The 14460-nt window shown below is 39.7% G+C and overlaps 1 protein-coding gene across 1 annotated transcript in view; it reads right to left on the reverse strand.

The window, feature by feature from the left end:
• LOC142289690 (contactin-associated protein-like 5) overlaps positions 1–14460 on the reverse strand; it is a 766069-nt gene that overhangs the window by 603723 nt on the left and 147886 nt on the right. Inside the window, exons 5-7 of the mRNA XM_075333618.1 lie at positions 12323–12507; positions 8756–8899; positions 2716–2980 (exon numbers count right to left, since the gene is read on the reverse strand). Coding sequence (XP_075189733.1) covers positions 2716–2980; positions 8756–8899; positions 12323–12507 — 594 coding nt within the window. The remainder of the gene's footprint in view (positions 1–2715; positions 2981–8755; positions 8900–12322; positions 12508–14460) is intronic.

Consider the following 14460-nt stretch of genomic DNA (forward strand, 5'->3'; position numbering starts at 1 on the left):
GGAAGGTTTTTTTAGGATGGGTGTGACTGTTGCATGTTTAAAGGCAGAAGGGAAGGTACCAGTTGTTAAAGACAGGTTGAAGAGATGGGTTAAGGCTGGAATTAGGATAGTGGTGAGGTTGGGGAGGAGGTGGGTTGGGATGGGATCACGTGCGCAGGTGGTGAGGTGCGCTTTTGAGAGAAGGTGTGCAAGCTCTGGATGTGTCAAAGGTGCATTTTGCCCTCTGTGAGCCGTGTTTATTGCCTTCGTGTGTTCTCCGTGTGTTATCCGTGATAACACATGGAGAACGAGAACTTTCTACAGTACTCACCTGTCCCTGGCGTCGCTGTCCGTGGTGCTGATCTACGGTCTCCGGTCCTGCCGACTCCCCTCTGCTGCAGCTTCCGGCCACAGTGAAGTGAATATTCAATTAGCACAATGAGGGATGGTTGGCAGCAAGTGACAGCAGCGGCAGAGTCTGCAGGGCTGGAGAAGTTTTTTTTCTCGCAGACACATGTCTTTTCTCCGGTGTGTTACACAGAACACATCCGTGTGGTCCGTTTGTGTTACGTGTGACCCGTTTGCGTTCCATGTGACACCCGTGATGCCGGAGAGAAAACGGACATGTTGCCATGAGAAACACATGGACACACGTATGTACGGAACGGACACAGGCTCCGTGCGTAAATACATACGTGTATCCAAATCCATTGGAATACCTAGGTCTACGTGTGTACATGTCTCCGGTACGTGCGGAAACTGACAAAACACGCACCGGAGGCACGTATGTGTGAAAGAGGCCTAAGATTGTGTAGAGCAATTAGCGGCCATTGCAGCCAGGGACCTAATGAAGGCCACAGTGTCTGTCATTTTTCATCCTATGAAGACCAGGAGACTGTCATTTTCAGTTCTTACTAAGTACTATAGTTAGAGGAGCACTATGCTATATACTATATACTATGCTATTAGCTGCATTAGTGTATGACCATTATTTGGTATGGTGCCCACTAGCACTGCCCCCCTCCTTTTATCCCTATTTCAATAGTATCTGGAACTTCATTATGCACATACAGTTGAATGTAATGGTAAATCAGGGAGATTTCATCTATCTGCTCCACATTTAAGCCTGTGTGTCAGAGTCGTAGCACAGTAGGTGCCTTGTCATCACTAATTCACACTTGCTACACAAAGCCTCAGTTGGCATATTGCCTGGACTGAAGCAGCACAAGAGTGGTGCAAGGTTAAGTATTTTTTAAAATTTTGTCTGTCTTAACTTGTGTGAGGGACTGTGTGGGCTATCATACTTTGCGTTGGAGTTAGAGGTGCCATAATACTGATTGTGCGGGGGGTGGGCAATAATTATGTGTGTAGGATTGAGAGGATATCTCACTGGGTAGGTGGGTGACTTAATTTGAATTTCACTTTTTTTTATTGTCTTTATATTTTGCAAAGAGATAAAAAAAATATTAACTAGAGATGGGTGAGATAAAAATGCTCTGGTGCTTGCTACTCAAGAATAGCAGGTAAGATGCTCTGAAAGTGCTCACCTCGAGTAACACATATTATGGAAGTCAATGATTGGGCAGTTCGGCTCTCTGCCCACATACAGCCAGCCATGTAAGAGAGGGCTTTTTTTGGTGGGTTGTTTGTTTGTTTTTTGATACACTACATCCAAAAGTGTTGTGAATGGCTCTCACTGGGGTGCCTGCACACATGCAGTAAAGCAAGCCTGTCCTTTGTGGTCATTTGCATGACACTTCCAAGCACCCGTGATACTTGCCAAGCACCATGAGTGCCCGAGCAACCTGATGCTCGATCGAGTACCAAACAGGGGCGCATGCTAGCTCAACACTAAGGCCTAAGCCACACGGCATGAAAATTGGTGCGAGGGGAGTGTGATAAAAAAACTCGCATTCCACTAGGACCAATATTAGCCTGTGTCCCAACACCCATGAGCGATTATTTTCTCAGCCCTAATCGGGCCGAGAAAACCGGACCGTTTCTTGTTTCTCTCACACCCATTCAAGTCTATGGGGCGAGAGAAAAATCGCACTGTACTCGCGGTGCGCCGGTGCGCCGCAAGTGCAACGCGAGAATGGCAATAGCCGGCTACGGAAAAGAGAGGGAGATAAATCCCTCCCTCTCATCCACAGCGCCAGTCCTTCTCTTCAGTGCCGGCCCACCCCCTGCAGCTGAGGTCCAGTCGCACGATCGGACCTCAGTCGCAGGGACAGCATGAGCCGAGTGTCATGCAAGGGGATCGCAGTAATCCCAGTGTGGCCCCAGCATTATATTAACTCTTCAATCTTTTAAGCATTCTTACTTAAGAACTAGTGATGGGCAAGCGTTGTTGCCACTGCTCATTACTCAATCGAGCATTCGTTGCTGTTATGCGACTTGAGTGCCCACTATAATGGGAGTCACTGGAATTACTGAGCCAATGGGACACTTGAGCAGTTTCAAACTCAGATGCTCAAGGCTCAATCGAGAAACAAGTTCAGCGCACAGAGAATGTTCTAAAACAATACTAATTACAAAATTGCTTTATTAGCTGAATGTATTTGTAATCTGCACACAATTCCTAAAATAATACTAAAAAATGAGAGCAGCATTTTAATATTTGCAATTTTGTCAACCTGAAGACTTTGTCACAAGACAAGAGCTAAAGGAGAGAACTTCCATAAGTTACAATCTTTTGAAAATATTTAGACACCAATGAGGCTTGGGAGATATTACCTGTGCTTATAGGCTGTATATTCATCATTTCCTTCTGAATCATTAGAAGCAATTTTCCAGAATATAACTGAAGTATGAGAACACCCGAATTTACTGAAAGTTTAGTTGAAAGAAGGAGACCATCACTATTCCATGTGCGGAACTGAAAGCTCACAGAGAGGTTGTCTACTTGTGCACTGCCCAGTAATAACAGGTAACTTGTGCTGGAGCTTATGAAGGTCACAGGAACAACATGAGGCTCGGAGCAAGAAAATGTTATATTTCCCTAGAAAACAAAGATAGGACATGTTCATGAGCAGTCACTCAAAATCGAAGATGTTTTACATCAGCTAATTAACCAAAGGAGAATATACATTCATGGCACTTGTGAATAGTTAGGCTACATAATTTGGCAAAGGTGCTAATGGGTGTTTCATCATCACAACATATAGGTTTTATCATCATTTTTTAACATCCCCTACAAATGTATCAAATGTATTAGTTTGTTTTTCAAAGAGCCTACACAGCTAGGCTAAAGAGGTTGTCCACTATTAGGAGTGGACAACACTTATTTAATTCACGTTTCCCCCAGCTAAAATAATAAAGACCATACTCACGACCAATATCAGTGCCCTTCCAGTGGTGTCCAGGATTGCGGTGCTGGTGTCCAGGATCACACTGTGCTTACTTCCTGTTGATTAACTTGTTTAGTCCAAAGGCGGGGAGAAATAAGCCGGCACTGAATGGATGCTGGGCTTGAGTGACGTCACAACCCCACATGAGCCCCAGCACCGCGATTCTTGACACCACTGGAAGGTCACTGGTATGAGAGATGAGTGTAGTCTTTATTATTTTACCTGTGGGAAACATGTGGACTCAAAATGGCTTGTCCTAGTAGTGGACAACCCCTTTAAGTAATCACGAAACAAGGACATTTGTACATTTATTAAGTTATGCCATTTGGCTTATAGAATTAAAAAAACATAATTCTAGTACATATAGTTCATCATAATTGATGAATTCTACATTGTCTCTCTATTCTACATTGACTCCCTAGTTGCTTGTAGCACATTTATCTCAGGTCATATAATTATTTAGTTCTTACTGTATGTAGCGGTTTATTTGTAGCATAAAGTAGTATAATATGTGAAATATATGGCATTTCTGATTTGTTTGGTTTAGTGGTATTATTATATGACTACTAATAGTATTGCACTGAAGTAAATATGCATAGTCATACAGGGAAAGCTTTTACTAAACAGGGCTGTCCAATGTAGAGAAGGGATTTGCATGAATACATTTTGAGTTATGCTGAATATTTAAGTTTATCCTATATATCATTCACTTGCTCCTACTTTTTAACATCAGACACTATATTAACCCCTTCACGACCGGGCAATTTTCCGTTTTTTTTGTTTTTTGCTCATCTTCTTCCGAGAGCCGTAATTTTTTTATTTTTCCATCACTCTTGCCATATGAGGGCTGATTTTTTGCAGGATGAGTTCTACTTTTAAATGAAACCATGAGTTTCAGAGTTTCACAATATAGTGTACTGGGAAACAGTATAAAAATTCTAAGCGCGGAAAAATTGCAAAAAAAGTGCGATTGCATGATTGTTTTTGGGGTATTTTATTCACTGTGTTCACTGTATGGTAAAACTGATGTTTGGTGTGATGCCTCAGATCAGTACGAGTTTGTAGATAGTAAACATGTATAGGTTTACTTTTATCTAAGGGGTTAAAAAAAATTCAGAAGTTTATCCAAAAAAAGCGGCACACTTTTTGCGCCATTTTCCGCAAGCAGTAACGTTCCCATTTTTCAGGATAAGTGACAGCTTATCTTTTGTGTCTCGAGTTGATGTTTTTAATGGTACCATTTTTGCGCACATGCTACTTTTGATCGTCTATTATTGCATTTTGCGCAAAATTTGAGACAACTTAAAAACGTAATTTTGGCATTTGGAATTTTTTCGCCACTAAGCCGTTTACCTATCAGGTTAATTGATTTTATAATTTGTTAGATCGAGTATTTCTGAACGGAGAAAATACCAAATGTGTGTATATGTTTAATTTTTTTATTGTTTAATTTTCAATGGTATGAATGGGGGGTGACTGAACTTTTAGGTTCTTTATTTTTTATTTTTAACATTTTTTTTATTTTTTTTATTTTACTAGTCCTCCTAGGCGACTGTAAGGATCAGCAGACTGATCACTTGTTCATTTCTGTTGGTCATAGCTACAACAGCTCTGATCAGCAGAAATGTCTGTCTGTCTGTAACAGGAACTACATCATGATAGTGACAGGAGTCATCACATGACCGATCACTGCCATGGCGACCATTGGCTCCCTGTGATCGCATGACAAGGCCTCCAATGGCATTGGGGAAAGGCGTGTTCCACGCCCCGGCCATTTCAATCGCATGGTTACATTTTGACAGCGTGATCTAAGGGTTTAGCAGGCATGTTTGGATCTCGGATCCACCTGCGCCTGTTAGTCATACATGTCTGCATTCAAATCAGCAGACAAGTGCAGGGATCACTGCTGGCTCACCGCAGCAGCCAGCGGTGATTACCCCGACATGATTTAGGAAGTACCGGTACATCTTAGGTTGTGAAGGGGTTAAAACAGGCTCCCTTTAAAAGGAACCTGTCATGTAAAGAAATGCTATTATCCTGCTAATATTGGGTTAATGCAAAGGTTAATAGCATTTCTTAGACATGCGGCCGCCTCACTGGTAGCTCTTACGCCCGGAGGAAATTAACTTTTTGCTCCCTGCAGCCTCCGGCTTTCAGTCATAGAGACGCAGCCAGCACGATTTTAGTCATCACTCTTACTGAGGCAACTGTAACCACATCCAATTACTGACTGATATCTAGCTCTGTACTGATGCAATGCTATGCTGGTTGTCAGTCAGGGCTGGGGTGTGGTTACAGCCGCCACTCACTATGTGCTGAGCAGTAGCAGAAGCAACACTAGCCACGCCTCTATGACTGAAAGCCTGAAGCTGCCTGGTGGAAGTTTGTTTCCTTACAGCAGCAGGGCTGTCAGTGCAGCAGCCGCACAGCATCAGTACACTATTAACCCACAGATTAACTTCATATCTGCAGGTTAATAGTGTGTTTTTACATGGCAAGTTCCCTTTAAGGAAAGAATACCTTTATAACATGGCATGTAAACGTCATTACCATATATTTTGTAAGATTCTAAATTAATCTGAAAATCATGAATGTCTGACGTCTGGACATAAGGAGGTACATTGTGGCCTTATATTTTTTTTACAGCTCTATATAACTCTATTCATAAGAGTCAAGTGAATAAACAGTATTTGCCAGTCAATATTTTAACAAAAAATGACAACTTGATGAAAATGTATTTCTGGTTTCTTGATAGGAGAGGGAAAAGGGTTTTCATATATTTGTCCAAATGAAATTATAAACAAATATATGAGGAACCTCAAAATTACTAAAACTTTTCTGTGGCATATCTTGTTAAAATCTTCATCTATACAACAAATTAGCACTGGCTTCCTATTACTGGAAAAAAATAAATCCTGGCAGCCGAAAGTGAATAGAGTCTGGGATCCTATCACTAAGATACGCAGAAATGTGTTTTCGTTCTTTAGGATGGTAGCCAATCTGGAAAACAGTAGGAGATCAGGCAATCTTTACAGTTAATCGAAATGTGGAGAAGTTCACTGCTTCAAAGTTTGAAGTTGTCACTTTTAATTACAATTTCCCCCAAAAAATTTAGAATAGCTTTTTAACACTGGGGTAAAATGTGCCAATGTTACACCAGGATTAAAGAAAATGGAGGAATAAAACTAAGACTCCTTAGCAAGTTTCTTTTTCTTTCGCTTCAGTATTTTCAATCTTAGACACATACAAAATTCACTTGTGAATAATTTATGCATCTGTAAAAAAAGAAGCAGACTCAACAAACTATTTTTCTCTACGGTGTTCTTACTTTCTAAAGGTGGAAGAATAAAGTTTTACAATATACAAACTCAAAAATGTAAGCTGTGTTGAGAGACTATGGAAGGGTTACCATGGCTGATCATTGTGCTACGACTATACGAAGAACATAACTATCAAGCAAACAGAAGTAATACTAAAGAAAAAAAATAAATTTTCTCCCCAAAAGCTGTACTGCTAAATATACTATTGGATAATTAAAAAAAAATCATACTAAAGGGGTTTCCATTTTAAGAATTAATGGAAATGCCACAGAAAAGACATATGTATGACAGGTGGCAATTATTGATGGGCAAACCCCCTCAATGTTCGGGATCGGGAGCCTGGCCCAAACATTTTTAAAAGTTCAAGTTTAGGGTTGAAGATAATGCCAACTTGCATCCAAACCCCTAGCTTGGACTTTACAGTTATACGATGGGGTGTAGGGAGGCTGTAAAATAAAGAATATAGTTAATAATAAACATTGTCATTATACTTACTGGTCCCGTGACGCGTCCTGCAGACCCACTCAGCCGCTATCTCCCGGCCGCTTCTGCTTCTCGATCCAATCATTAACTTCCGGTGGTATTCACTGCACTGCTCGTTACTCGGCAGTCTTCAGCTTTTTTTAGCCGTGTTTGCGGTGACGTCAGAGTTAACCCGAGACTCGGCTTGAATTGAACTTTCACTGTCACTCTCAGTGTCAGCTGACATTGCTCTCCTTGTGAAATACGTCGGACTAAGGATTTTTTTTATAATAAAGATGGAATCTCTAATTTTTTTGTTTTTTGTTTTATTTCTAATATTTTTTTTATGTGTTGTTTTTTTTTTACTGTTTACTAGAAATTCATGGTGGCCATGTTTAATTTGGCATGACACCATGAATTTTGGGCTTCGTACCAGCTGAAAATACAAAGCTGGCCCTAACCCCTTTATTACCCAGCGTGCCACCACCATCAGGGAGAGCAATGTCAGGTCTGCTTCATCCCTCTGCACAGACAAGCATCTCTACAGAGCAAGAAGCAAACTGACACTGATACTGACAGTGACAGTCAAAGTTAAATCGAGTCCTTGGCTAAGCTATAGACTCAGGGGAACCCTGACGTCACCGTGAACAAGGCCGAAAAAAGCCGAAGACTGTCAAGTGATGAGCAGTGTCGTTAATGATCGGACCCGGAAGCAGAAGTAGCCGGGAGACAGCGGCTGAGCAGGTCTGCAGGAGGCATCGCGGGATCGGTAAGTGTAATCATAATGTTTTTTAATAATGTGCTTTTTTTACAGCCCCTTGGACCTGAGCTGTAACACAGGTTTCCCAGGAAAACTTATGTTCGAGACCGTGTGCACGAACACTATTTGTTCGGTATGGACCACAAACTTTACAGTTTGGATTCGCCCATCACTAGTGGTAATCCAACTCAATGGCTATTTCCATTTCCCACAGGCTTGGATTTTCCACCTATATACAATAGGACCCACACCTAACAAACGTTTGTGCAAATACCATAAGTGAATGTGGTGGAAAAACTCTAATAAGTTTCTTTTGTGTCTCACATACTGATTATACTGCTCTTGGGAACGTCAGTACACCTCAACCTTGAAAAGGAAAGAGAAGACCGGCAACACTGCTCTAAAGGTGCACAAGGAAAGGACCGCAGTCCTGACTCAATGTGGATGTAAAAACCTTCTCGTCGAAAAGATGAATAGTAGGCGTTCCTGCCTCAATAAGTTAATTTTATGATCTGCCTAAGTGATTGATATGGTCCAACAACATGTAGCTGCACGATGATGCTGTTTTAGAAAGGCTTGAGCACATAAGCTGAAACGTGTTATATGTAACTGCTACTTTGAAACATGGAATAAAAATTGAAACCTAAAAATAAGTGCCGATCTTATTTTATTATGGATATTGGGGTGGTCATCCTATGATACGAGCAACACAACAAAGGAAGGAAGTGCCTGCCTGATAATTCCCTAAGTAAACGAAGAGAGGGACAATGTATAATTACATAAGTTATGATACAATTTGAGCAGACTGGTCATTAGGAATTGGCCCTTTAAACGGTAAATGGTACAGAGGAAATAGAGTAATTACTCAGTGAATTAACTCTTACCACAATGTAGATCTGAGGTTTGCGTCTTTTGGCCAAATCAATAATATTTACTCCATTATAATAAAGGTTCTCGATGCAGCCATGAAAATTCCTCTTCAGAAACGTACCGGGTTTTCCTGGTACTGGAATCCCTCCAAAGCTGAACTTCGGGAAATAAAAAGATCAAAACTTGACTCGTTGTTCTTTTTATATCACAATCAAATCAAGAATAAAAAAAACTGAAACTGAGGAATCTACACCAAAGATCTAAACTAAACAATATGTTTATTACATTCTCACTACATAGAGATTAATTGTACTAATAGATATGTCAGAAATAATCATCTGAATAAAACTTTAACGTGGCTAATTATTACATCTCAGCTCAAAGAAATACAAATTTACATCAATAATTAATAATGCTGAACAAAGTCAACCATTAGCATTTTGTGGACTATTAGAGATGTATCTGATGGATGTCCGATTTTTCACTAGCTATCATTAGACATCAATATGGCTACTAACCCTCGCTAGACATTAGACTGGCCAATAGCCTTCATTGCTTAATGATAGTTTTTTCCCATTCATCAGAGCAGTCATCGGCCATTCACCATTGATTTATCCCATAGACGTCACTCCAGCTAGTGGTCATCATTAGTTTATCATGGAAAGTGACTGAAGGTGGAAATAAACACCATTTTGAACCCTTAAACTTCTATATACATCAAACTAGGTTGGCCATTGTAGTGATAAAAACAGCTCCCGAAAAATGATGCAGAAAGAAAAAGATTTGTTCCAGCATCTTGAATAAAATTCAAAGTATTATTCAGTCAGGGTTAAAAATACATTTCACTCATATAGAAAAAGAAGAAGAGGAAAAAGTGATACATTTTGATCCCAGTCTGGCGATCTTTATCTTGGCCTATTCTTCTCATTACCCATAATGCTTAAATGTTAAGAATGAAGCTATCCAATCATACCTAAAAATCACGATACAAAAAGGTCCTAAATAAGATAGGTGGATACACATATTACCATAAAACCAATATAGGTAAATAGTTAATAACAAACCTCTATCAAATTTATCATAAGATATCAAAGCAAATCAACAATTAAGAAAAATCAATAACACATGATTTCTTCACACATATTTAGACTGTTAGGGACACATGAGGGGACTAGGGATGAGCGGACAAGTGGATATTCAAGTTGACCTGTATTTTAGTTCAGTTTGGGACCAGGACTTGAACTAAACTTGACCCCAGACCCTGAACCCCATAAAAGTCAATGGAGCCCCGAATGTTTGTGCTGTACAATGGCTGTAAAATGACCAATGTAAGGGCTAGGGGACTGGAAAACAAAGGAAAATGGGAGTAAGAGCAGGACAATTGCCCTGCAAACAAATGTGGATAAATACTTAAAAAATAGTTTTTTGGGTCCCCCCCTATTTTTAATAACTGTGGGACATTACACCATTGGATTACAACAGAGCTTTGAGGATTTCTTCGTAATTAACAAATTGATGGAGTCTTTATTCATGATTGGATGATTAAATTATGTCAGAAGTGCAATGATATTTTTATTAATAAATTGATGAACGAGAGAATGTGGGGGATTCATTATTCAAATTCAAATTTTTTCCTGTCTTTGTGTGTGCATTTTTTAACTGTACACTTACTGGGTTAGCAATGAGGGTGTCTGAAAGATGCGTCTGCATTACTATCCACTGGGCTTGATGGCAACTGACACTACACAGCTGACATCAATACTGAAAAGTATTACCCCGATTTCCACTGCACCAAGGCAAGTGGCAAGACCGAGTAAAGCGTAAAAATTGGTGCATGTAATGGATGCTCCACTACTGGGGGGCTGTGGGCTGCTAATTTTAGGCTGGGAACAGCCAAATAACCATTGGCCTTACCAGCCAGAAATATCAGCCTGCAGTTGTCTGCTTCACCTTTAAAAAGGCAAATAAATAAATATAAATATAAAATATAATGTTTATTAATAATTTTGAGTAAAAAATGGGTAAAAGAAATGCAAGACGTAGACAGAATGTAAAACATGTAGGTAAAAAGTAGGTATAGAGGAGAAGGGGAATGTCCAAAAAATCATATGGAGAGTGATTATCAAAGTATTACAAAAAAAGGGTTAAATATAATACCCTATTTCTGGAAGATGATAAGGTAAGTAAGATTATATAACCAATATCATATAGCGAAGATCCAGTGATTCAAAATCATATAATATATAAGTGATAAAGCATAATAGTATATCCCAATAAAAAAATGTCATGTGCAAAAGCATATAATAACCTAAATTTTTTACATGTATAGAAGGTGCCACAAAAAATGAATCCCATGCAGTAAATATAATGAAAATCTCAGTTGAAATCATGCAAGGTAAAATGCCATGCTTTAACCTGCTCTTTCTTATTCTAATAGGTTTGTCTGTTTTACCTTGGTTGTTTACCAATAATAGGGGGAGCTCATGCCGTTTTTTATTCAAATAAATCATTTTCAATATTGGCATGGGGTCTCCTCTCTTTTTGATGACTAGCCAAGGTAAATCAGACACCTGAGGACTGCAGCCTGCAGCTGTGTGCTTTACTTTTGCTGGTTATGAAAAATAGCGAGTATCCCGTGTCATAATTTTTTTTATTTTTATTTTGTTCACAGCAGCATTCATCTTCTCCATGCTGAAAAGCTTGTTGATTGTCTTCGCTGCAGTAGAATACAATCAGCACACAAGTTCCAAACTCAGGTAGAAAGTTCCGTGAATAGTCCATGTTCAAGCCCCGGACACTAGATGTCAGGTATGAAGTCGCTCATCCCTAGAGGGGATACCTCTAGAGATGAGAGGACCCGAACTATGAAAATTGGTGTTTGTAGCTAAAACTGGGTGTCCCAGGCTCAAACAATAAAAAATGCCCAACCTAACCTGGAAATGCTCTGTTTGTGGTTGACTGTATGTAGGCGGAGAGCCAAACTGCCCAATCATTGACGTCCCATTGGGGATCTCACTGCAGGTGCAGGATAGTTTCAGAGTGTCTTTAGCCTGCAGATATTAACTCTATATCTGTAGATTAATGACAGGTTGCATTTAATGAGCTGATAATATAGAGTAATAGCCAGGAGAACAGCAGAGGACCTTTTTTATTGATAACTAGAGATGAGTGATCCCGAGGTTCGGTGCTTGTACAAAACACAGACTATAAAAAAAAACAGTTTGGTTCGGAGTTCAGGTGCTTCACAAATGCAAACCACTCGTGCGAGCATCGCTGTGCTCGGGTACGCTCAGTGCTCAGCCCATTGCAATCTGCTTGCAGTGTTTGAACAACTCACACTGGGGGTAACAACAGCATGAGCAGATGTAGTGTGCAACAAAAAGAAAAATGGAGAAAGAAACATTTTAGGATTTTTCAAAGCCTTTATACTATATTTCTGATGTAACAGCCATGATAAATCATCCCCATAATATAAAATTGATTAGCACAGAATTTGGACTTTGACATGATGTTAATATATGCACATAATTAATTCAATTTCAATAATACATTTACATTAAAGTTCAAATAGATGTCTACACCTCATAATCTATGTCCAAATCATCAGACTCTCCCTTGGTGCGGAAATGTTGGGTATGTTTGTCTACTGTGAAGTTGACTTGTTTGTTGAACCGGTCTATTAAGACGGAATGCCACTGTTGGTCATCAAGGAGGCTCCCCAACGTCACCACTGTGTGAGTGTTACCAAAGCGTAGCTTTGCGTCACCTGAAAAAATATGCAAAATCACATGACCAAAATCATAATTAGCAGCAATGAAATATAACAACTTCATTAATGGGATGCGGGTCAATTGGAGTAATTTATTCATATAAGTAGATTGATGAATAGTCCCTCAAATGTATAAGAATAGTGTCACAAGCATCACCAACTGTCATGGCAGCATCAGGATCTGGGGAAACTACAGATTCTTGCACTCTGCCTTCTAACCTTTATGATGTCTGTGATTAGTTCAGGGAGACTTGGGCATTGACCCACAGACTTATAGTTCATAGAAAGGCTAGCAAGAGTTAATCTCTGCTGGGTTGCTTGTTAATCTTCTTTTGTCAAATGCTATTAAAGAGCCACATTCACTCCCCTCCTATATATGCTGGCTGGACACTTCCATTAGTGCCAGCTATAGTTGGTCTATACTGGTCTGGAGAGGTGGTTTGATCCAGACTTACTGGTGGTTGTTGTACATTATTGCTGTGAGTGGTAGTAGTGTTAACCCTTGTTGTCTTTTTGTTGCTGCCTTACTTTTCTTGCTTTTTTACCTTAGTTTCTTATTGTTTGCTGCTGTGAGTTTGTAGTACCTTTGCGTTTTGATTTTTGCTTGTCTGTCTAAATCTCTGTTCCCATTACACTCCTGCCCCTTCCTTCCTTGATGGGAGAGGACAGATTAGCTCTGGTCAGGTGAATAGCCAGGCATGGGACTCAAGCATCTCCACCATTAGTGGTAACCCTGAGGTTAGGTTTAACCTAGGGTTCCCTAGTGTGAGAGACAGCATAAGAGCCCCCTGTTACTCGCTATCCTGCAGTCACATTATGACAACTAATAAATATAGCAGTAAAGAAATTTAAAATGCCATAAATATTAACTGTTCGAACACCGTAGCCCTATGCATGGTACTGTTGCTGCACATTTACTTCAATTTGTTAGAAACTAGATGAATGGATCAAATTGAAGGTCTTAGGTTCCCTTCATCAATGTATCCAGAATCCCACTGTAATCAAATGATGCCTAATAACAGGAGAACAGATAGATAGATAGATAGATAGATAGATAGATAGATAGATAGATAGGCTATCCACAATGGTGCGTTACTGCTGCTCATGATGTAGGCAGGAGTTTATTATGAACAGGGGCTTACCCTTATGGCTCACACTTTTTGTGCTATATCTAATGATGACCCCCTACCAATTACAATTTTTACTACATTTATTCAATATAAACAAAGAGTTATTTTCAAATTTTAATGAGCCATTAAACTGGCAGCAGATGTATTGATATGTTGTACTGATATGTTGGACCTATTTAAGGACTGTAGAGTGTATGAAGAATGGCGAAAATAGAACAAATGGAAAGAGGTAGAGAACAGATATTCCTCTGCTGCTGAATCTGATGGGGATTTGCTGACATTTAAAGGATCTGTGCTTATGATCTAGATTGTGGAATACATAAATGTACCAGATGTATTTCAACTGGGGCCTCCACCAATGTCTGAGCTAATTACTTGTGACATTTCACTCATTACAACACAGGATTTATGAACACATTTACACTGATGTCTCTGCGAGTAGTTAGCAGGCATGAAATCCCAGAGCAATGTGCCTCTTCAAATTCTGGAGGAAGATGAAAAAAAAAAACCATTGTATGGCTAACAATTACATCGCTAGCACAATAATTCCATTAAGTGCCCATATACTACTGCTATACTGTGCATGTAATAATATCATGCAGTAGCACTAGAATTGGGGGCATAATTTTAAATTGGAATCATCAGCTTTACAGAAAGCTCACAAAAAAAAGTGATTTGCAGATAATAAATTTGACGAGAGTCGCAATACTGAAAAGCCCCTAATTGTGTGGAAAGTAGGGAGAGAGAGAGTGATAGAGGAAGGGAAGAAGGAAGAGAGGGAGATAGAGAAAGAGTAAATGAGAGAAAAAGTAACCACTGA

This window comes from Anomaloglossus baeobatrachus, chromosome 2 (assembly GCF_048569485.1).
Source record: "Anomaloglossus baeobatrachus isolate aAnoBae1 chromosome 2, aAnoBae1.hap1, whole genome shotgun sequence".
Classification (NCBI taxonomy): Eukaryota; Metazoa; Chordata; class Amphibia; order Anura; family Aromobatidae; genus Anomaloglossus; species Anomaloglossus baeobatrachus.